This window comes from Porcisia hertigi, chromosome 36 (assembly GCF_017918235.1).
Source record: "Porcisia hertigi strain C119 chromosome 36, whole genome shotgun sequence".
Lineage (NCBI taxonomy): Eukaryota > Euglenozoa > Kinetoplastea > Trypanosomatida > Trypanosomatidae > Porcisia > Porcisia hertigi.
The window spans coordinates 3,494,140-3,514,679 of record NC_090595.1 but is presented as its reverse complement, the minus strand read 5'-3'; the positions used below and the strand labels follow the sequence as shown (position 1 = coordinate 3,514,679).

At 54.2% G+C, this 20,540-nt stretch overlaps 7 protein-coding genes across 7 annotated transcripts; all 7 read left to right on the top strand.

Moving 5' to 3' along the window:
* Window positions 1-933: 933 nt before the first annotated feature.
* Window positions 934-1,422, top strand: JKF63_00898 (uncharacterized protein; the record flags this gene model as incomplete). The annotated part of the gene is made up of 1 exon (XM_067896947.1): window positions 934-1,422. One exon carries the CDS (start codon window positions 934-936, stop codon window positions 1,420-1,422), a length of 489 nt encoding a protein of 162 aa, XP_067753104.1.
* Window positions 1,423-3,613: 2,191 nt separating this feature from the next.
* JKF63_00897 (uncharacterized protein) lies at window positions 3,614-6,235 on the top strand (the record flags this gene model as incomplete). The annotated part of the gene is made up of 2 exons (XM_067896946.1): window positions 3,614-4,557; window positions 4,588-6,235. 2 exons carry the CDS (start codon window positions 3,614-3,616, stop codon window positions 6,233-6,235), a joined length of 2,592 nt encoding a protein of 863 aa, XP_067753103.1.
* Window positions 6,236-6,946: 711 nt separating this feature from the next.
* JKF63_00896 (uncharacterized protein) lies at window positions 6,947-8,998 on the top strand (the record flags this gene model as incomplete). The annotated part of the gene is made up of 2 exons (XM_067896945.1): window positions 6,947-8,428; window positions 8,621-8,998. 2 exons carry the CDS (start codon window positions 6,947-6,949, stop codon window positions 8,996-8,998), a joined length of 1,860 nt encoding a protein of 619 aa, XP_067753102.1.
* A 676-nt stretch (window positions 8,999-9,674) lies between these two features.
* Window positions 9,675-10,643, top strand: JKF63_00895 (uncharacterized protein; the record flags this gene model as incomplete). The annotated part of the gene is made up of 1 exon (XM_067896944.1): window positions 9,675-10,643. One exon carries the CDS (start codon window positions 9,675-9,677, stop codon window positions 10,641-10,643), a length of 969 nt encoding a protein of 322 aa, XP_067753101.1.
* Window positions 10,644-11,389: 746 nt separating this feature from the next.
* On the top strand, window positions 11,390-11,743 carry JKF63_00894 (uncharacterized protein; the record flags this gene model as incomplete). Its single annotated transcript, XM_067896943.1, has 1 exon — window positions 11,390-11,743. The coding sequence occupies one exon, from the start codon at window positions 11,390-11,392 to the stop codon at window positions 11,741-11,743; it is 354 nt and encodes a 117-aa protein (XP_067753100.1).
* Window positions 11,744-14,164: 2,421 nt separating this feature from the next.
* On the top strand, window positions 14,165-14,659 carry JKF63_00893 (uncharacterized protein; the record flags this gene model as incomplete). The annotated part of the gene is made up of 1 exon (XM_067896942.1): window positions 14,165-14,659. The coding sequence occupies one exon, from the start codon at window positions 14,165-14,167 to the stop codon at window positions 14,657-14,659; it is 495 nt and encodes a 164-aa protein (XP_067753099.1).
* A 2,593-nt stretch (window positions 14,660-17,252) lies between these two features.
* On the top strand, window positions 17,253-18,926 carry JKF63_00892 (uncharacterized protein; the record flags this gene model as incomplete). The annotated part of the gene is made up of 1 exon (XM_067896941.1): window positions 17,253-18,926. One exon carries the CDS (start codon window positions 17,253-17,255, stop codon window positions 18,924-18,926), a length of 1,674 nt encoding a protein of 557 aa, XP_067753098.1.
* Between the last annotated feature and the right edge of the window lie 1,614 nt (window positions 18,927-20,540).

The window sequence follows — 20,540 nt, the reverse complement described above, 5'->3', positions numbered from 1 at the left end:
TCGTTTTTCTTTATATCACAACACCCCTCTGTGTTTCTTTTGGCGTGGCGTACACTTGTGCAGGCTGTAAAAACTTGTGCCGCTCAAGTTTTTTTTTGTGCCTCCCTCCCCAACAATAAAAATGGGTCACTGCTGTCGCCTGTTATCCAAACAGGCGCTTCGTTGTTGATTGCTTCACCCCGTGCTGTCTTCCTTGCTGCTAAAACCAACGCTTAGCAACCATGTCTAGGTGTTTTATCGATTCTTTTCTGTTTTCAGGAGATTCTCTCGATCTCCTGTCGTCCCGTGTGATCTCCTCATACCACTCAAGTCTGTCATGCGGTGGAGCAGCACCATTCTCTGTTCCTCATGGAATTTATTTTGGCGCCGTTGGGGGTGTGCTTTGTCTGTGTCAACCCCCCTCCCCTCCCCTCCCTCCCCCGCTTGCACCGGCCGCGTCTCTTTTCGTTTGCACCTCTTTCATCTTTTTTTCTCTAGTTGGGTAAAAAAAAAGCAGGCAAAACGGACCCCCCCCGTACGCCTTGAGAGGGAGGGTTCGCCCTCTGTGCGCACGCGCACACTTCCTCCCGCAGACTTTCACCGAGTATCGCTCCTGCGTTTCTCTCGCCCCATCCTCTGACCGTTTATGATCACCCAAACACCCACGTGCCTCAACTGGTGAGAATCACCACCGAAAACGAAGAGGGGGGGGGGCGCAACAGAGACGGGGAAAAAACTGCATTACTTTCCCCCGTATCCACATCTACACCTAAGCCTAAACGCAACCGCACAGCTCGGTTCTCACTCCTTCCCTACCGCCTCTCTCCATTCCTCGTCTCGTGCGTTTTATCTGTTGTTGCTTCTCTGCTTTGTGGGGGCTGTAGTTGCTCCACATCCGGCATAACACCCCACACAGATTGTGCACACAGGGAGATCCGACTGGTGCGCCCCTCGATGCTGCGGGCTTCTACATTTTTGCTACGCCGTGACGTGGTGTCTATGTCATATCGGACAGTACGTGTGAACGTCCTCGCCACGGGCACCGCCTTGCCCTCTTCTTTCTATGCCCCTCTGGTGTCGTGTGTACGGCAAAGTAGCACTGGATGGCGGCTCAGCCGCTGGGATTCATCGAGGAATGCGCTCTCATGGCGCCAAAAGCCTGTATCGTCCCCGGGCGCGTTGGCGAAGGGGAAGAAAAAATTGGGGCGTAGAGCGATACCACAACTCCAAGTACAACCGAAGGCCACCAAAGTGAAAACTCGAAGGGCCGCTTGCGGGAAGGGGCAGCAGAAGCGCCTGAGCGCTCATCAGCGCCAAGCAAAGAAGTACAACAAGCGTGTGGAGGCTATTGCCCGCCTTTGGAAAGAGCAACGTCAGCAACAGCAGCAACAGCAAGGCGTTGGCAAGAGGCCGAAGAACATCCTAGCGCCACGAGCCAAGTAGCTCATTGTTCCTACTTACCATTAACGGTTCTTCATCTCTCCCTGCTGGCATTCCCTCGTCTGTTTATTCCTCTCCACGTGTCGGTTGCGTTCTGGCACCGGTGTCTCTCACTTCGCATACAAGTCCGGCAGTTGGTGCGCGTCGTCACTCAGTTGAGATGGTTCTTATGTTCCTTGACAGCACATGGGTGTTATTGACTCTGTTTTTTTTTCCTCCTAGAACCACGTGTTTTTTCTTTTGCAGCGAAGGTGAGGCAGAGGGGGGGGGGGAGGTTAAATGTGCGCTTCTGCCTTTGCTGGGGTGCTCGCGCATGTCGTGGTGTCGGATGCTTTTTTTTCTCTCAATGTTAGGTTTCGGCACCGCTCGGCGGCTGTTTCTTCTGGTGTGCCTTCTTGTGTGAATCTGTTTTTTCTGTATAGTGTTGCTATTCGCGCTCTGTATTTGCGAAGTGAGCTTCCTCTGCTCCTCTGTAATTTTGTTCTGCTCTCTGCCTTCCCCCCCTATCTACCCCTCGTGATGCGCTGTCTGGGGAGCGCCAAAGATATGGCCGAGGAGAGCGTGGTGTGTGTGTGTGTGTGTGTGTGTGTTCTTGGGGGGAGGGGAAGGAGGTAGGGGCACGTCGCGCAGTGGCGCATTCTCAATAGCTCCTCTGTCTTATTCATCATGCATTCCCTGTAAACCACACGCACGCCGGGTTGTCACGACTGTGGGTTTGGCTTTTTCTCGTGCGCCTGCTGATATCCACTCTTCATATGAGGCAGCGTTAAGGCATTGGCATCCGCGCAAGAACAAAAAAAAACACCACAAAACAGTGAGCGGGGATGAACACACACACACACACACACACGCCCAAGCCGTACCAAAAAAAAATATGTAATATACACTGCTACTCGGTAATACTGTCGATTTGAAAACGTCGGAGACCATTGGAGAGGCCCTCGAGGGTGATGAATGAGGCGCATTCATTTCGTGCACATGAGTGTTGATGCGATGGTCGACCCTTCTAGTAAAGGTTCTACTCCCCCTTTTTCTTTTGCTTTGCCAGAGAGAAACGGCGTGCGCACACACTCTCTGCAATACACGGGTGCACCGAAGCGAGCGGCGGCGCCATCATTGTGCTTCTCCGCTTTATTTTTTTTTTTGGGGGGGGGCTGCTGCAGTTCTGATGACCGTGTTGACTCTTCCTCATCTGTGTTCCATTGGCATTGTTATTTCTTGCTTCCTCCCCAAAAGTACGGTTCTACCTCTCTTCTCCATGGACAACTTTTTTCCTACCCCCTTTTCCCACTCACGTATCCTTCTCTTTCCCTCATTTCTTGGTGATACACCTTCCATTTTCTTGTCTCCCTCGCAAAAAAAAAAACATTATGTGACGTATCTCACCCCTCACTCGTGTGCGTCTCTCACACAAGTGCACAACTGAATATCAACGTCAGCTAACTGCAGTTCCTTCCTCTCTCTCTCTCTCCCCTTGTCGTCACCACTTTCGAACACCAGTCGTGAATTCTTTTTTCGTGCACGTCAAAAAGAAGGAAAAAAAAGGAGGTCGTCGCCCCCTTTTTATTACATATATAAATAAGCGGTGAAGGTTTCCTGGACCTTTTTTGAGCTCTTCTGTGGCAACTCTCAATCGGACTTCCGGTCGCGCGTCCCACCTTCGGTGGCGCGTTTTTTTTTCTGTAAAGTTTTCTTTGTTCTCTGTACGTGCGCTTGTCGCTTAGCGTGTGTGTGTGCGCGCAGACGAGGGCGAGGCTTCACCCACCCACCCACCCCTCTTTTTGGTGTCTTTGATTTTCGCGTTTTTTTATTGGTTTATTACCGCGCTCCATCGGTACGGCCTTTGCCGTCGCCCAACAGGCCTCCCTTCCCCTTCTCCCCTCCCCTATCCTGTTGCCATTGGCTAGGATACTGGTTGGACAGCATCTACTTTTATTTTCGCTGTTATTGCTACTGCTGCTGCTTTGCATCCGCCTGTTCCGCAGACCCACAGTTTTTTTTTTCCCCGGTCGCTCTTTCTTTCTCCCCGACAACACACACGTGGTGGCCTACGGTTCAGTGGCCCCCTATGTCCTGTGCACTACCGATACAGATCAATCCCTTGACGACTTTCCGGGGAGCGGAATCATTTTTTTTTTTGGCGTACTCTTCACATCACATAGGCGTAACGGCAGTAGTGTTTGGAGTTGACTGAATGACTGAGGCGCGACGGTTGCATGGCCCCACCGCCGAAGCAACGAGAGGCGGCGTCAAGCGATCCTTCCCCTCGGTTAATGAGGGGCGTTTAACCAGTATGGTCGGACGTGCAGCAGAAGTGGGCGGTGGTGGTACTGCGCGACAGCCACCGACGTCAATCTCGCAAGGGTCATCTCAGTGTATCTCGGGAAATCGTAGCGTGTCATCATCGCTGGTTCTCAGTAGCGACACTGTCCTGGCTTCGCTAGATGTACCCCCAAGCGAGCCGATAGCTTCTGGGGAGATGTTGCTGCCGTCACCGCTCTGGGACACCGCCTCGGCTTCGCAGTCAGCGCAGGATCTGGATCGGGTGCCGAGCCTCGTCGCCGTCTCCTCGGAATTGCGCGCTTCTCTCGAGTTCCCCCCACAACTAGACATCAAGGCAGAGGAGGAGCTACGGGAACTCTGGTCGGCGCTCTGGTCTGCAACTCACAGTCGGTCTGCCTTGCAGGCTGCACTCGAGAAAAGGCGAGCGCGGTGGAACCCGTATCGCCCTGTCCGCGGCGGACCGGGAGTCAAGGACGAGATTCTGCGGAGTCAGGTGGTTGAGTTTCGGTCGACGGTGCCGACAGACAGCCTGTACATTCACGGCGTCGCTGTGCCGCTACAGGTCATGGCTTCCGCGGATTCGGTGATACCGCGAGACGCCAGCGCCACAGTGAGCACACAGTGGATCACCCCAGCTTCTCCAGACGGCACTAGAGAACGACAAAAAAGGCACACCAGCAACACTGAAGAGACAGAAGAAGTGCTGGTGATGGACAGACCGTCTTCTGTGGTCTTCCAGTCGCGGTTATTAACGCCGACATCACCTACTCGCGTTTCGCACGGAACAGCACTGCAGAGCTCTTCTCACTCGGCGGCGCGCCGCGCAAAGAGCCAAGCGGCGCTTTTCTCTTACTTGTGGGAGGCCGTTGTCGTTCCGTATTACGCATCCAAGCCGGCCGCCTTTTTCGCGGCTGCGGGGCACACCGCCGAGGGGGCAGCGCGGCGTATGAGCGGCTCACTCATGTCCTTCGCCCACCTCTTCCAGGCGGCGGATGACATGGACGCGAGTGGAGTGGTCACTGCCTTTGGTATGGCCCAAAAAGACATACAGGAGTGCGGCGTCAAGGGATGCCGACGGCTGTGTTTTCCATTGCTACCTAACGTACCACCGGTGCATAAGAGCGAGTCTTCCAGTCTCGACGGTGGACTTTCTCCACACATGACACCTGCGCGCCCGCCTCCTCCGGGCAGCAGTGGTCCCTGTCCCGTAGCACCATCGCGCGACTTGGACATGATCTCGGACGACTCCATCGAGGTCGAGGTTCTCCAGGATGGCAAAGGCGACAGTCGCGGCTCGCTTCAACCTACCGCTTTGCTGGCGGAGAAAGGGCACCATCGCGGTGGTTCACTTATCGCCCCTATCGTATCCCTGCCCGGCCGCAGAAAATGCCGTCGCGAGCGTCCGTCAACAGCTTGCATGCACGGTGTCACAGTGACACCAGGGGAGGCGATTTCAACTAATAGGGCTCCACGAGGTTTAGCACATCCTTTGAGCTCAACACAGCGACGCGCATCGTCCGCGTGCTCTGACAGCATCCCAGTCGCCGCCAGCCCATATGCCACTAGAAGTGACGCCATCGCCGCCTCTCTCTTGATGGGAGGAACGCGGACCAGAAAGGAATCGGGCAGAGGAGGGGTTCCCCTCTTCGACACCACCTCAAAATCGCGAAATATCGCGGCCAAGGCATCGTCGCCGCCACCGCCGCGCGTATCGGCGCATCGTCGGCTTCTCCGACTTGAGCAGCAAGTTAGTAATGGGGAACAACGGACGGTGTCGCCTGTTGTGGTCAAGGCAACCGAGAGTGGTAACCAGTTGCCACGACAGAAGCGACTTCAGTCGGCCTTGGGGGCAAGCCAGAATCGAGGTGGCCGCGCAAGCGAAAGCACGACACGAGGAAAGCTCACTCCGGTGGCACGTACGGCGCTCCGTGCTCCTTGTCCAGCGCACCTAAAGCATGAGGACCGGGCGACAGCGGCGCGAACGACAGGTATGAACGCGTCCGCGCAGCGCTCGCTGGAGCTGTTTGAGCTGCGTAGCCGAATCACTATGCGTGCGCTTCCACGTCAGCGCAGTCTGTCGCCGATTCTGCAGACCGAAACGGAGAGTGCGAAAACCAAGTCTGTGACAGCGGAACCAGCGTCACCTGAGCTGTCTGCGCCCGCACCTCAGAGGCGTGCTATTTTGTTCTCCACGCAGCTGCCCTCCCGTCGCAGGCGGCAACGCAGGACTGTCCAAGCGAAGAAAGACCCAGAGGCTGGAAACAGCGCTCGGCTAAGACGCGACTTGTCCGAAAAGGTCCCCGAGGGCTTGCACTTGCGGTCGCCTTGCGAAGGGGCCGTGAACGTCTCGACCACCGAGCGGCAGCAACTGACGACGCTGGTGCCACCAAGCATAATGAGCGCCTCCATCCCATCCGACAAGCGCAACCTATTGATTAGCGGTCAACGATCAGGCAATACACCGCAGCGGTCGGCGTCAAAAGAGAGGGGCGTGTCAGCGGTCCTGAAGCGCCCCGCCACTGCACAGCGCTAAAAGGCAGAGACTCCACACGGTCATGGGAAAGGCGCACTTGGAAGAGATTTTATTACACCACAAGTGGTGAATCTCTGCGCCAAAAAAAAACGTCACTTGTGCAGCAATAAGGCTTCTTGTGGTTATCTGCGTTTTTTTTTCTCTTACACGATCAATGCGATCCCTCAAAAGAAAAGCAAACAAGGATACATGGGGTACCACGGAGGCGTGCAGGAGACGAAGTCCGCTCCTGGCAGTCGAGGGCGGTTGGTGCGTTGGAGGCGCGAGTGAAATGAATTCATTTCGCAGCTCCGCCTGGTACCCCCCTCCCCTCCGATTCTCTCCCCCCCGTCCCCTTCCCCGTCCCCGTCCCACTTTACTGCCGATTGTGACGATCACACCTTTTACTACGAATCCCATTTTTTCTTTTCACGTCGAGGCCCGTTCTTACAGCCTAGCCGTGGGGCGTACCCGTTCCCTTCCCCTCTTTTGTCACACGTAAACACATAGACATACGTACAAGTATAGATAGATATTCATGCAGATTGCGGGCACGGGGAGGGGGTCTCGCTCATTTGGATCAAGTGTGCGCTTCCCCATTTGTGAGTGATTCGCCAGAGTGCGTGGCACACACACATACACACGCATACACATACACATACACACACACACACACACGTCCATGCTCGCATACTCGGGCATGGATTCACAGGCACACCAGCGAGTAGTTCGATGAGTACCCTGGCTGTGTGCTCTTACTGCGGCAGCGGGATGCGGTTCGATGATATGAAGACGCACCTCAACTCTTGTGGTGAAAACTCAACCGTTACCGGATTTCAGAAAAGCTCAGCTGCCAAAGGCCCTATGCAAGCAGCTACAGGAGGGCCTATCTCTGGGGTGGAGTTTTACAAGGAGCGCAACAGTCTGAGTCGTTTGAGCAGCCGAAGCTGCAATCCAGGCGAGAACGGTGGTTACCGCCTCAGCGCTTCTCCACTGAGTGAGAATGAGGCCGCGACGCAGCAGCCAGTAACCGATCCATCGCCTGGGGGTATCGATGCCGTCCCATCGCCTTTCCCCACGCCTCTGTCGCCCAGGGATTTCTCTTCCGTGCAACCGCAAAGGCAGTCTTCTTCTTTAGCGGCTCACTCGAGCGTTTACGGCGGGGCGGCTTCACCACCGGCTGCACCGCTGCCATCTCCACCTTTGATTCATTTAAGTTTGCGAGGCGCTAGTCGGGAACCAAATGTGTCGTCGAGGGGCGCAGTGTCTCACATACGTCCAGCGTCATTGGTGCCGTCTAACCGGGGGTTTCCCTTAGCAGACTCTCTTACCGCTTCCTCCACTGCACTCGTTCGGGGGACCTCCAACAAGTCGCAGCATGCTACAATGGATAGCGCCGGCGCAGCTTCTGGCAGTCGCTATAAAGCGTCACAGATTGATGCTAGTAGTGGGGTGGGGGAGACGGAGCCGCTCAATCACCACCCCACTAGCTCGGTCCCTAGAGCACCACCCAGCGCGTGCAGAGGTACTCTCTGTCGTACGCCAACTGTGGCAGACGACTCGCCTCTTCCGAGCACGATCGCCGACCTCAGTAGCGCACACTCTTCTGCACCTCTTCTGATGAGTGCAAAAAACGCTCGTGATCCTCCAATGGCCGCGATGCTGGCCACTGCTGGCGTTTCGTCGGCAAGGCCGCTGAGGCGCCCTGGGCCGCAGTTGAGCAGCTTCGCTATTCGCCTGCGAGGGAACCAAGGATTCCTTTCCCCGACTCTCAGTGCTGCTGACAGCGGGTCTCGTGGACCATCGAGACAACTGCACACCAGCGAAGACGTTGGCGACAGTCAGCAGGCAAACGGCACCAATGACGGGAGATCGTCTCCGAGATCGGCATCGACGGTGGTGGAGCAAATGAAAGCCTCACTCTCGCAGATGCAGCGGCTCGTTTGCCAGCAGCAGCAGCAGTACTCGTCCCTCCTTCAAGCCCACGGGGACTTGCACCGGCAGGTTACCGCTCAGCGAGACGCTCACAATGACATGGTGCGACACTCAAGGGAGCATGCCGCAGCTATGAAAGATGCTATCCAGAGTTACGCAGCTCAAGGGCGGCGAGAGCAGGCCGCGGTGCGGGAGAGTGTCGACTCTCTATGGGCGGTTGTATCGCATTTGCAGCAATGTCTCCGCAACGACAGCAGCCCGCAGGCGAAGGCCCTGGCGGCGCTACATCCAACCGAGGCCGCCGCCCCGCACTCGCCAATCGGTATGCCAACTCCACCGCTGCCATCTCAACACCAAGCTGCATCTGTGAGCCTGCCCGCACCTGATGCCACTCAGCTGTTGCCGAAACCAGCGAAGCCTAGCAGCTCCACACCAAAGGAACAGGGACGGTTCATGCCCATTGTTGTGGAGCGTTCAAATCTGGCTGAGGAGAGCGCCTACTACTCTGACATCGCCTCCTTCATCCAGCCGGATATCGCCACAACGCTCTCGGTCTCGGCATCGTTACCCATCCAGAAAGAATCCACGCGACACCCTGAAAAAGTTCTCAGCTCGTTCTTGTCGAATTCGCTCATGCACCCATCCGCGCCTTTGTCTGCTTGCGCCAGCAGCTTCGTCTCTAATGCGGCCGCGCCGTCATTGAAGGGTGTGCGCTCTTCTTCTTACGTGATGGACGTCCAGCAACAGCAGCAGCAGCAACATCACCATCGTGAGTCCTTGGAGAACCGGGTGATCGCGATGCTGCACGCGAAGCCCAGCGTCGTCATTCGCCGGTCGCCGTGGAGGTAGCAGTGGCTGGGACGGATCGCCCCTTGCCTTGTGATTGCATGTAGTTACAAAATAACGTGCGCGCTGAATGGTGAGTAGCGCCGAACGGACTTTCCCTGCATCGGATGTGAAGACACGCGCATGCCTCTATGCGAGATCATGACAACACAAACCAAGCCTCGAAGACCTCACCCTTTTATCTCCGCATGCATACACAAATCATAGGCCACGCGCTTCTTGAGTGGGACAGCAACGCGAGATTTTTGACCTCGCCTTGGTCGCTGTGCTGCTCTAATGGTATCAGCCCTTCCCCTTTGACATGGGAGACCAAAGCCGTAACTTTCCTGTCTTGCTTACCCACTTCCCATGACTTTTTTTTTTTGTAACCCATGGCCTTTTCTGCCTGACACGACCAAAAAAAAACGTTTCCGTGTCGGGGGGCTTTTCGTGACGCCGTTTGCATCGGATCACGCACGATACTTTGCCTCCCTCTCCTCTACGCACGCACCCACACATACACACACACACACACACACACAATGGGATGTCATTCCATATTTGACGTCCCACACCTGAAAAGGTGGACTTGACGCTTTTGCTTGAAAGGGTTGCGGGGGTGGTGTATCCAGTTTTGTTTGACCTGCACTTATATATTTCCTTTCCGGACCCTGCCATAGAGAGGGGAGGGGAGGGGGGGATGCCACCATCCAAGTTTTTGTGCACCAAGTGCGGCGTGGAACGGGCAGCAGTGAAACGGCCGCGCAACGGGCAGGTGTTGTGTCGTGGGTGCTTTTTGACTCTATTCGAGATGGAGATCCACAACACTATTCAAGCGGAAGGTCTTTTTGAACCCGGCGAAGTGGTTGCTTGCGGGGCAAGCGGCGGAAAGGACAGCACCGTTTTGATTCATCTACTCGACACCCTCAACAAACGCTACATGTACAATATTCACATTGAACTTGTGAGCATCGACGAGGGCATCGCAGGATATCGTGACGACAGCCTTGAGACAGTGAAGCGCAACTCTGCGTGTTATGGTCTTCCTCTGCACATCTTGTCTTACCATGACATCTTCGGATGGACGATGGACGATATTGTGCGCGTCGTCGGCCTACGGAACAACTGCACCTTCTGCGGTGTGTTCCGCCGCCAGGCTCTGGAAAAGGGGGCTGTGTTGGTCAAGGCTCACAAGATCGCGACCGGTCACAACGCCGACGACATGGCTGAGACCATTCTCATGAACGTCCTTCGCGGCGACGCGCCACGCTTGTCGCGCTGCACGAGTGGCGTGAGCGCCGGCGAGGGAATTCTGCCACGCGTGAAGCCACTGAAGTACGCCTACGAGAAGGAAATAGTGCTCTACGCACACTTCAAGCACCTGGACTACTTCACTACCGAGTGCACATATGCCAAGGAGGCCTTTCGGGGAACTGCCCGGACGTTAGTAAAAGAGCTGGAAGCACTGCGACCTCGCAGCATTGCGGACACCGTCTACAGCGGAGAACACTTGGAGGTGCAAGCTGAGGAGTCGGTGCCAACCAGCGCCCCAAAGCCGTGCGAGAAGTGCGGTTACCTTACAAGTCAGCGCCTTTGTCGCGCGTGTGTGCTGTTGGAGTCACTGGAACGTGGCGAACCTTCCGCAGCACTGCGGCACACCATTGCGTGATTTGGTGGGATTCCTGGACAGTCTGTTTTGCCTCTCGTCGTTGCACGTATGCGCCTGCATCAACTGCTCTTGTGTTTTTGATTCATAATGCTCACCCTCCTGTTACGCATGTTTTGTCACCGCTCAGTGTACGTATCCAGCCACGAGTAAAAGGGAGAGTAAAGCGGACAGCTTCGATTAAAAAAAAATTATGAAAGTGCACAGGAGCCGCTGGGGGCGTTGTACACTTGTACCGGACTAGAGAGACACAATGCCGTTACCTCCCCCCCTCTCCCCTTCCCCGCTACACTTCTGTGGCCGATGCCCACGGTCGACTTCTCTTCGACTTTCCCCTCAACGTTTTCCCGAACGTGTCATTCCATAGTTCACGGGTGTTTTAACCCCGATTTGGAGAGAGGGGAGGGGGCGAGTATCACTGAGAACCCCAGAGGCGCCACCTCATTTTGTGGAGGCTCTCTCCTGTCTTGTAGTTTTTGTGTTTCGTCGCCTCCTGGCCCTCGTCTGCGGAGCGCAAATCTGATAGATGTGTGCGTTTCTTTTTTATTTCTACTCAACACTCGTTGCTCCCCATCTCTGCTGTTCTATCCTTTCCCTTTTTTTTTACAAAATATTATCATGTGCATCTGTCGCCGATGTTCTTTTGGTATGCTGCGCTCAGTTCCGTTTCGAGCCCTTCTGGCCCAACGTGTGCGTGTCCGGTTGCCCTGTCATTTGTCCCTGCAGGGGGTGCTGTGTGCAGGTGAGAGATGACCTATATTCACAATGGACGCGCTGTAGAGAAAAAGCCCTTCACCGTACAGGGGTTTCTACTCGCGCTCTGGACTGCGCTCGCTCTCTTCGCACAGACCCTATTGTCAACCCAGCCGATGGCGCGTGTTGTAGAGGATTATCAAAACCCCGCTCCTCGTATGGCGAATGCCCGCGCTAACGGTGGCGGTATGTTGGACTCGCTACGAGCGTTTCTGAACCGCCGTGGTGGCGGTGGCCAGACGTTAGGCGGTGGAGGGAATGGCGGCTGGGCTGCTGCTGTCAACCGCCGTGGGGGCAACGTGCATACATTGCCCAAGGCGCCGACCTCGGGTGGCTGTGCCTCTGGCTGAGGAAGGTAAGCAGGTGAGAGCAAGCGCCGCAGAATGAACATCCACGGCGGATCGAGTTTTGAAGCAGAAAGAAGAGCTCTTTGGTGCACTCCGGCTCGTCCTGGGTCGCTCCACAGTTTCTGTGGAGTCTCTTTGTATACATCCAGCCCGTGCGTCTGCTTCTCCTCCTTCGCCAGTTCTTCCCTGTTGTAAGTTCACGTAAGAAGATAACTCCGAGAATGTGTATGTGAGGGAATGGATTGGTCAAACAACGAGCATGTCTTTTGGCCGCCGGTCTCCTCCCTCCTTTTTCCTTGACTTCCTGCTTTCGTTCCTCTCTTCGTCTTGATTCGCGTGGGCAGTGTGCTCTGCGTACAGCGCCGAGGTAGGGCTGCATCTGCGTCTCTCTCTCTCTGTGTGTGTGTGTGCATGTCCATTTCAAGAAAAGCACCACAAGGGGGGGGGGGGGGGATGCTGCCGCAAGGACGAGTCACGGAAAGTCCTGAGGAAAGCCCTTAACCTCTCATCGAGGTGGAAGGGCAGGAGGGGGGGGGTGTCGAAGAAAGACAGCGCCGATATAAACTTGCGTCCATATCAGATCCAAACATCAACACAGCTCGTCATATTCTTGCTGAACGTCTCACCTGCGCCCCAAACCTCTTTTTACTCTCTCTTGTGGTGCCATGGCTGCTGTTTTCCAGATTGTTGGCATAAAACACCTCCTTTTTTATTATTATTAGGGGGGAGAAAGGTGCGAACACGAATGCATCCCGCGACTCATGCATCACCGGCTGTGGTAGAACTACAGCGCACGGCAGACAAGAGAGAGGGGGACAAACGTGGGTCTCTATCAATGCGACGCATTTGATACGGATTCCTGTGAGAGAATTGGCAGATCGTCCTCCATTTCGTACTCGAAGAAAAACAAATGCCCTCGCTTTACATCCTTGCCAGCGCCTGATGCCCTTTTTGTCAATCGCTTCCCGTCATCACTCCATTTCTAAATGAGCTGTGTTTTGATGTGTCGACCACTACACCAAAGCAGAGGGTCGTCTGGAGATGCACACGCCATATAGCTGAACGAGCGTGTCGGGTGTGTGTTGTTGCGAAAAAGACATACGTGCATGGGGTGCTTCATCAGGTAGTGATTGGGGTGTCCGAGAAGTCGAAAAGAGTGACCGTTTTTTTACATTTTATGACTCCTTGCGGAGAAAGCCACAAATGTGGTCCCGCCTGGACGACAAGCGTCACGCACACACTGCGTACTATTGCCTTCTCTATCCACACAAAGTCCCTTCTTCCAACAATCCCTCGCTCATCCGAGCGAGTGCAGCCTTTGCCGTACAGTTTTATATATATAGTTTTGTTTTTTGTTTACCCCTTTCCCTCTTTTTCCTCCGCCTTTCTTCTCTCCCATTGCCTTGCGGTGCTCCTCAAATTATTGCTGTTTTTTTTTTTCCGGTGTTGTTGTTGTTGGGATGGGCCGTGAGGGCCACGCGCCCCCAACCTGTGCTGGTCGGTCCGTGTGTTCTGTTCATTCACTGATGGCTGATTGCCCTGCTCCATTCCCCCGTCGCTGCTCGTTGCTGTCTTGTGCTAGTGAGGTGGGGGAAGGGCCATCCAGGACACACCGCGGGCGCATCTTTGTTTTTGCTCCTCAGTGGTGAGCGGACACCGTCTCCCCTCTTTCTATGGCCGGTGCACTCAATAGCGTACGCGGGTTTGTTCCATGAGTCCCATAGTGGATATGCTTCGTGTTTTGCCTCTCCAGGTGATGGTTGATTGTGTGATGGCGTTGTTGTCTCACTGTGTTCTCTTTGTTGTTGGTTGTTTCGCTGCACTCCGGTTTCAAGCAAGAGCAACAATGCCGCGGGTGTGACGGCTGATGACGCCCCCAATTACACTGTGTGTGTGTGGGAGGGGGGGGGGGTGAGGTGACTGCCGGCTCGGCTCCTTGTTCCCATAATGAAGCATTGCTTTGGCTCTCGTCGGAGAGCGGGTGGGTCCAAGACACGTTTATGAGGTGTGCTCTTTTCTTCCTTTGCTAAGCACGAGACAGCACGATGATGTCTATGCGAAGGACTCTTCATTCCACTCGCATGTATTTACTGCATTTGGTCTTTTTTGTTTGCTTCTCGCACACCATCGTCTACCTTCCCTGATGTTGTTGCCACTCGTCTCGCTGCGGTATCTTCATTCAAACCCAACTCACACAATCGGAACAAGCCGTGCTTCACACTTGCGGTTGAGAGACGGGCCTACCACGGTATTACAAAAGTGTCTCACTCGCCATAATAGGACGCTGTCCTCTGCTTTTCTGTCTTCCTCTCAGCCCCCCCCCCTCCCCCTTCGTGAAGCTCGTGAGGCATTCTTTAGTCTCTTGACAGTAGCACACATTTATCTTGACGGTTGCTTCTTACGGTTGTACTTGTCCTCTCCGTCATGAACAATACCGCTTTTTCGACCGCCGATGGCCGGCGGCTGCCGCGCGATTTGACAGACCAGCAGAAGCGAGACATTGAGGAAGCGTTCCGCGCCCTTGACGTAAAGGGCTTAAACACCATTACACCGAACGATTTGAGGGTGGCATTGCGCGCGCTTGGGTACGAGCCAGACAAGGACGCGGTGCGCAAGCTCGTGGCTGAGATGGATCGCGGCGGTGTCTCTAGCAACCTCGTCCTCAGCGAGTTCGAGGATATCATGCGCCAACGCTTTTTTGCAGACGTCGACGAAGAGCTGGACCTCGCCTTCCCGCTTTTCACACAGGGCAAGTCGGAGTTCATCGTTCTCGAAGACCTGAAGCGGGTAGCGGCGGAGGTCGGCGAGGATATCCCAGAAAGTATGTTGCAGGAGCTCATTCATGAGTGTGATGTACTCGACCGTGACGACCGCATTTCCCGTGAGGAGTTCAAAAGGATGCTGAAGTCCGACATGTGATTGCTGCTCGGTTTCTGGAGAAATAAAAGACGCAGGAAGAGAGCGCTTGTGCGGCGACACTGTCTGTCACCGATTGCTTCCTCTCTTGTTTGCTTCTCTGCTGATTGATGTACATGCAACAGAAGAGACTGTCACTGTTTCAGAAGTGATGATGCTGGTTTGTGTGTTTGTGTGTGTGTGTGTGTGTGGGGGGGGTGGGGTGGGGTTGCACGGAGCAGGTGAATGGCCTCACACCTACACACATATACACGTCCTATGTATGCAGAGCAAATGAATCGCGTGTGGTGGTGGTGGTGGTGCTGCTGCTGCTGTTGTATCAACACCCACGTCATGGGGTGAACCCTCGCAGCGTTCATGTGTGTTGAAGACCACCCTTTTCCAAGCGATCGGTGGAAAAAGAAACCCCCTAAAGACACGTGCACAAAGTCGGACGAATTCGCAAAGGTGTCGGCAACCCCAAAGTGTGTGTGTGTGTGGGGAGGGGCCTACTTCCCCCATTTCCCTCCACCCTCTCCACCAAAAAAAAAGTGTGGCAGCTCCTCGAAAAGTAAGCCAATGAATATATATATATCTGCAGGGAGGCCCCCTCCCCAACAAATTTGGTGCGGCAGCTCGTTTGTGAAGAGGTACAGAGCGGGGCTCGAGATTATTTGGATTCGTTTTAGAAGGGCAACGCTGCAGCTTGGAGAGGGGTCCCGTGATTTTTTATATTCCTTCCATCCTACACACACACGCACACAGTAGTGGCGGCTTGTGTGATTCTGAATGTCAAGCTTTTCTGAAATATTACCTCTGCCATCTCACGTCTTTTTTTTTCTGTACTGTGTGCATCGACCGCCTTCGGAATGAGGTGATGCACGTGATGTGTATTACTATTATTACATATATTTTTGGATCGGGAAACACACACACACACACACACACAATTCAGCATCCGCCCGTCTCTATCCGCAGAAAAAAAAACCCAAATCAGAAAAGAGCGCAAACAAAAAGAGGTTGTCGAGTTGAGCACAGAAAAACAGTCTGTCCCGCCTTTCTCCTCACCCCCTTCTTTGTTTTTTCCTCCCTCCCTCCCCCCCTCGTTTCCGTGTCGTTCTCAATCGCACTTCTCCCCTCTCCTCACCGATTTGTCCCTGACAGAAGGACAACGTACGCGAGTCCACACGCACACACACAGAGAGGCAGACAAATACTCTGAGAGGAATTCCAGGACCTGCCATCGTGTAGCTTCGATTCGGAACAGGCGCGCGCGCACACACACACACACACACGCAAACTCTTCGCTCTGCTTTGCCTGTTTTTTTTTTGGTGAGTAGACTAACTCTGCCGCTTTGTAACAGATTCCCTGTTCCTCGATCTCATCAAGTGTTCTCTCTTCACGCCGACCGGCCCCCAACGAAGCACGAAAAAGGGAAGAGGCGAATACAAAGATAACAGGTCAGGGGGTTTCTAACACCTTTACGTTGGCAATATTTGCACACCGTCATTTGCGCTGCCGTCCCCCTGCCCCCCCCCCCCTCCGAAATACAGACTCACCCCCTCCCCTCCCCACAGCTCCCCACTCACAGACCTCCGTTGTCGTTGCAGAAACTTAGTCGGGCGGGTTTTTTTTCCGGGGAGCTCTTTGCGTAGCGTTTACACTGGCCCGCTTCTGTTTTTCGTCTCTCAACCGTGGCTCTAGACTTTTCTTGACGGAAGCAGAAGAGTGACGGACGAGACGTTTACCAACTCACTGTTTTCGCTTTCGTGGTGTCTTCTCATTTCGCCTAGTACACTCGTCTATCGTGATCAGAGAGGGAGTACCCATATTTATATATATATTTATATATCTCTGGTGCTGTCCCTCTTGTGGCCAAATAGGCGAGCAAAGTCCCTTTTGTCCACGTGATTCGGTGCTCCTTCTTTCTCCCCACCGGTGCTCCATTTTATCTTGCCTCAAACCGTAGATTTGGTGAGAGGGATTTCTTTTCTTTTGCGTTTTTCACAGACACACACACAGACACACACACACACAGAGTCACCAATTTCTCGTGCGTTAGGTCTCTCTCTCTCTTTCCTTTTTTTGTTCCGTCCCTTCCCCCCTTTATTTTGGCGTTGGTTGTCTGTTGTCTGACGGAAACGATCTCCTCTTAATGATCGTGTGAAGCGGAGAACTTCTACACTTTTTCCCCTTGTTCTTGTGTCAACAGTGGCAACTGTTGTAGCTGTTTTTTTGTTTTTTTTTTCGGGGGGGCCCATCATTTGATTTTCTGTATTATATCCATATTTGCGCGTTTTCGGATTCCTCTGTCTGCCTGTCCCGCCTCCCCCTTGTTTGTTGCTGGGAGCCCCCGCAGTGACATATGTTTGTACGTTGGTGTCGCTCATCGTTCTGACTGCTCCTTTTTCTTTCCTCTCCGGTGATCACTCATTCATTTTTTAGCCCCCCCCCCTCCCCCTTCCCGCGCCCAGGCCCTCGCACGGCCTGTTTTTGTGAAGGTCACGTTCTCTGCCTTTGGTTATTTCCATTTCCCTGTAATTGTGCCACTCCATTTCTGTTTTCTTCAAGGTATATCTCGTGTGTTCGCTTCCCTCCCCTTCCCTCCTTTTATTGATGACCGAGGTGCTCAAAAAGCAACTGGCTGACGCCAAGACGGCGTTCTCTGCCGGCAACTATGGCGAGGCAGAGAAGGTGCTGTGGGGAATGCCACAGGAGGACATGAAGGTACAGCACAATTTAGTGATTGTTCGCTACCTGCAGAACCAGCTGACAGGTGAGCAGGCATTGGCAGCGCTGCGTGCCAGCGCCGAGGCTCCTGGTGAAGACCCCAACATGAAGGCGCCGGGCCTGATGCTACAATACGAGGGCCACGAGACGGCAGTCTACAACCAAGCTGTCCTCTACGCTCGCAGCGGTCAAGCGCACGAGGCCATACTGCTGCTGCGCCGGATTTTGGAAAACGGACAGGACGTAGCCTTGTCAACGCTGGTGCACAGCCTTTGTCTCTTCCACACGCTCACAAAGCCGATCCGCAAGACCACGAGTCGCATGTCAAACCGACACGACGAAGAGCTGGTGCAGAGCGTTCTCACGTCCAGCATGGATAAACTGCGTATGGTGCCGGAGCTGATGAAGCTGGTAGAGGCCGCTTTTGCCGATTCTAGTGGCCTTCATGACATCTTCTCGACTTTGGAAAACGAGCACGTGAAGCAGGCGGTGTATTTCAATAACCTAGGCGTCTTTTCCCTCTCCGAGGACAAACTTAATGTCGCAAGTTTGTGCTTCGCCAAGGCGGAGAAGGCAGCTGCATCAAAGCCGGCGGGGCAGCATAACCTTTGTCCCATTCAGTACAATGTCGGGCTCTGCGCACTACTTCGGGAGGACTACGAGGGCGCGCTACAGGAATTCCTCGCGGTGCAGGACTCAATGAAGGCCTCTGCGACTTTCTGGGTACGCTGTGCGGAGGCGGCAGTGTCGTGTGTGCAGCAGGAGGCCCGTAGGCAGCGCCGCGTTGACTACGAGCGGCAGCAAAGCGCCTTCAGCGAGATGCTGCAAAGTGGAAAGGTATATTCCAACTTGGAGTTCATGCTGCTGCCCAGTGCGATCAGCGTGCCTGGACCAGCGACGGTCGAGCCATCAAAAGACACCAAGGAGAAGTCTGCGTTTGAGGAGATTGCCACGGCCGCTGTGCAGAACGCTCTCTTTCTTCTAGTCCCCAAGGGACACACATTCAGTAGTGTGGTGGAGGCGTTTCCCCACGAGGAGGCCCTCCTGCAGTACGCCATGTTGTATTGGGTGGCCCTCGAGTTGAGCCGACGCAACTACATGGCGGCGGCCGAAGCTGGCCAGGAGCTGCTGAATGCCCACGATCGCCACCCACTACCGTCGAATTTGCATGCCACTCTGCTGATTTACGTAGTAGAGGCACTTGTGCATCTCAACGATCCCGACCGGGCCATGAAGGTTCTTCGTCGAGCCTCGCTCTCGTCTCTAGTCACAGGATCCAGCATTGATCCCCTCGACTCGTCGCAGCGCAGTCGCATAGAGGCACTCTTCGTCAAGTTGACAATTTCACACATATTGACGGGTTCGTGGAACCAGGCGCACTCGATCATGGAATCGTTGCTGCGCAAGATCTATGACGCAGCCCCATCCGGGGTCGCCGAGTACACGCCAGAGCGTGATACGATGTTCGCCTACTGCATCTTGGAGGTCTTCCTCGAACTGGCGCAAGGCAACCAAGAGAAGGCCGCTGAGTGGATGTTCAAGATTACGTGGAGCATCTAAGCGAATACACACACGCACACACAGAAAAAAAAGGGGGAAGGGAGTCTCACGAGATTGTTCTTTGCAGTGTTGGGTGGTCATGCTTCGAACTAATTTCTTCATATATCCCCCCCCCTCACCCACCACCACCACCGAAGGAAGTGAGATACGAAAGCGTGTACGGGTATCAAGCGAAGTTGCTGGCTGCTCCAGAAGCAGAATAAATACCTCGTCTATGAATCCACTTCATGGAAGATGTCCACAACCACCGTTTTTTTACCCAGCACTCCCCTGCCCTATCGACCTCGCGCGCGTTCAAAAAAAAAAAAAGATGCCTTCCAGCTCTCTTCCCGATCACTTCACTCATCCCTCCACAGTTTTTCTAACGAAACATATCACAGGCGAGGTGGACGGGCGTGCGTGTGGAGTGGAGTTGATGTGAGCACACCTTTCTTATTTTCCCCTTTGGGGAGGGGGTGCGCTTCGCCTCGTCTCCCCCTCCAACGACCCCCCCCCCCCCCCACCTTGTCCGTCCTCGAGTCCACCCCCGTGTACTGTGCATGCCGTGCCCTTTCCCTCTCCTGTCCTGGAGGTCTCGATTGTTTCACGTCCACGTTTGTTTTGATTTGATTTCTTTTGTGTGTGTGTGTGTGTGTGTGCTTGATTAAACGGCGCTCTTAGTTTGTACGTGGTGTTGGTGTCGAGGCAAGGGGGGGGGGGGGGAGAGATACTGTCTTGGGCCGCGCTTTCTGTTCGTGTGCATGTTATTGTGTAGTCGTCGTGTGTCGGAGTTGGCGTCGGAAAGCGGTCCTTTGACCCTGCTCAAATGTACAAGGAAAGGTGCTGGGTCACACCTTTGATCACATATGATAATCACGCAATGTTTCCCCCCTTTTTTCTTGGTGTTCGACTATCGTTCGCACTCGTTGTTTTTGTTGTCCTCGGCTGGTTCTCCTTTCTCCCCCAAATGAACCCTTCCGCGTCATCCTCGCTCGCCCCTTCACCAATGTGTGGGGGGCGGCGGATCTGCGGGGTTTGGTGGCAGCGAGGAGAGCGGAGGAGAGTTCTCAGGTCGCCAAGGCCATTGGCTCAATTTCTTTCACTTGGTCACCGTCTCCCCGCGTCTGCGAGTTTGTGGGATTTTATTTGCCCCCGTCTTGCAGTGGTTTTAATATTGACTTTTGTTCTGTTTTATCTCCCCCCCTTCTTCGTCTGTTGATTGTATGTGTGTGTGTGTGTGTGTGTAACAGCCTCTCTACCCTTGCCTAGCCTTTGTTGTTTGATTCTGGTGAGTCTGTCTATTCTGGTTTTTTTTTATTCCTGTTCAATTCGCACACCACACCACACCCTTTCTCTCTCTCTGCGATTCCCCTACATTATTTATAATTAAAAAAAAACCTGAGTCGTGGACCACCGGTCCCCCCCCCCCCCGCTCCGAAGTACGCGGTATATTGCGCTTGCTGCCCCCTCTTTTTTTTGGGGGGGTCACTACTTTCAGGGTGCGAATGAGACAGACGTGCGGTGGTAGGACTTGGTGAAGTTTGTGTGTGACGTGGTGGGCCGAAGCTGCAAAAATGTTTTTGTTGGGGTGAGTGAGTCGTTTGCTGAACCGATCGCGGTGTTCTTTCCCCACTT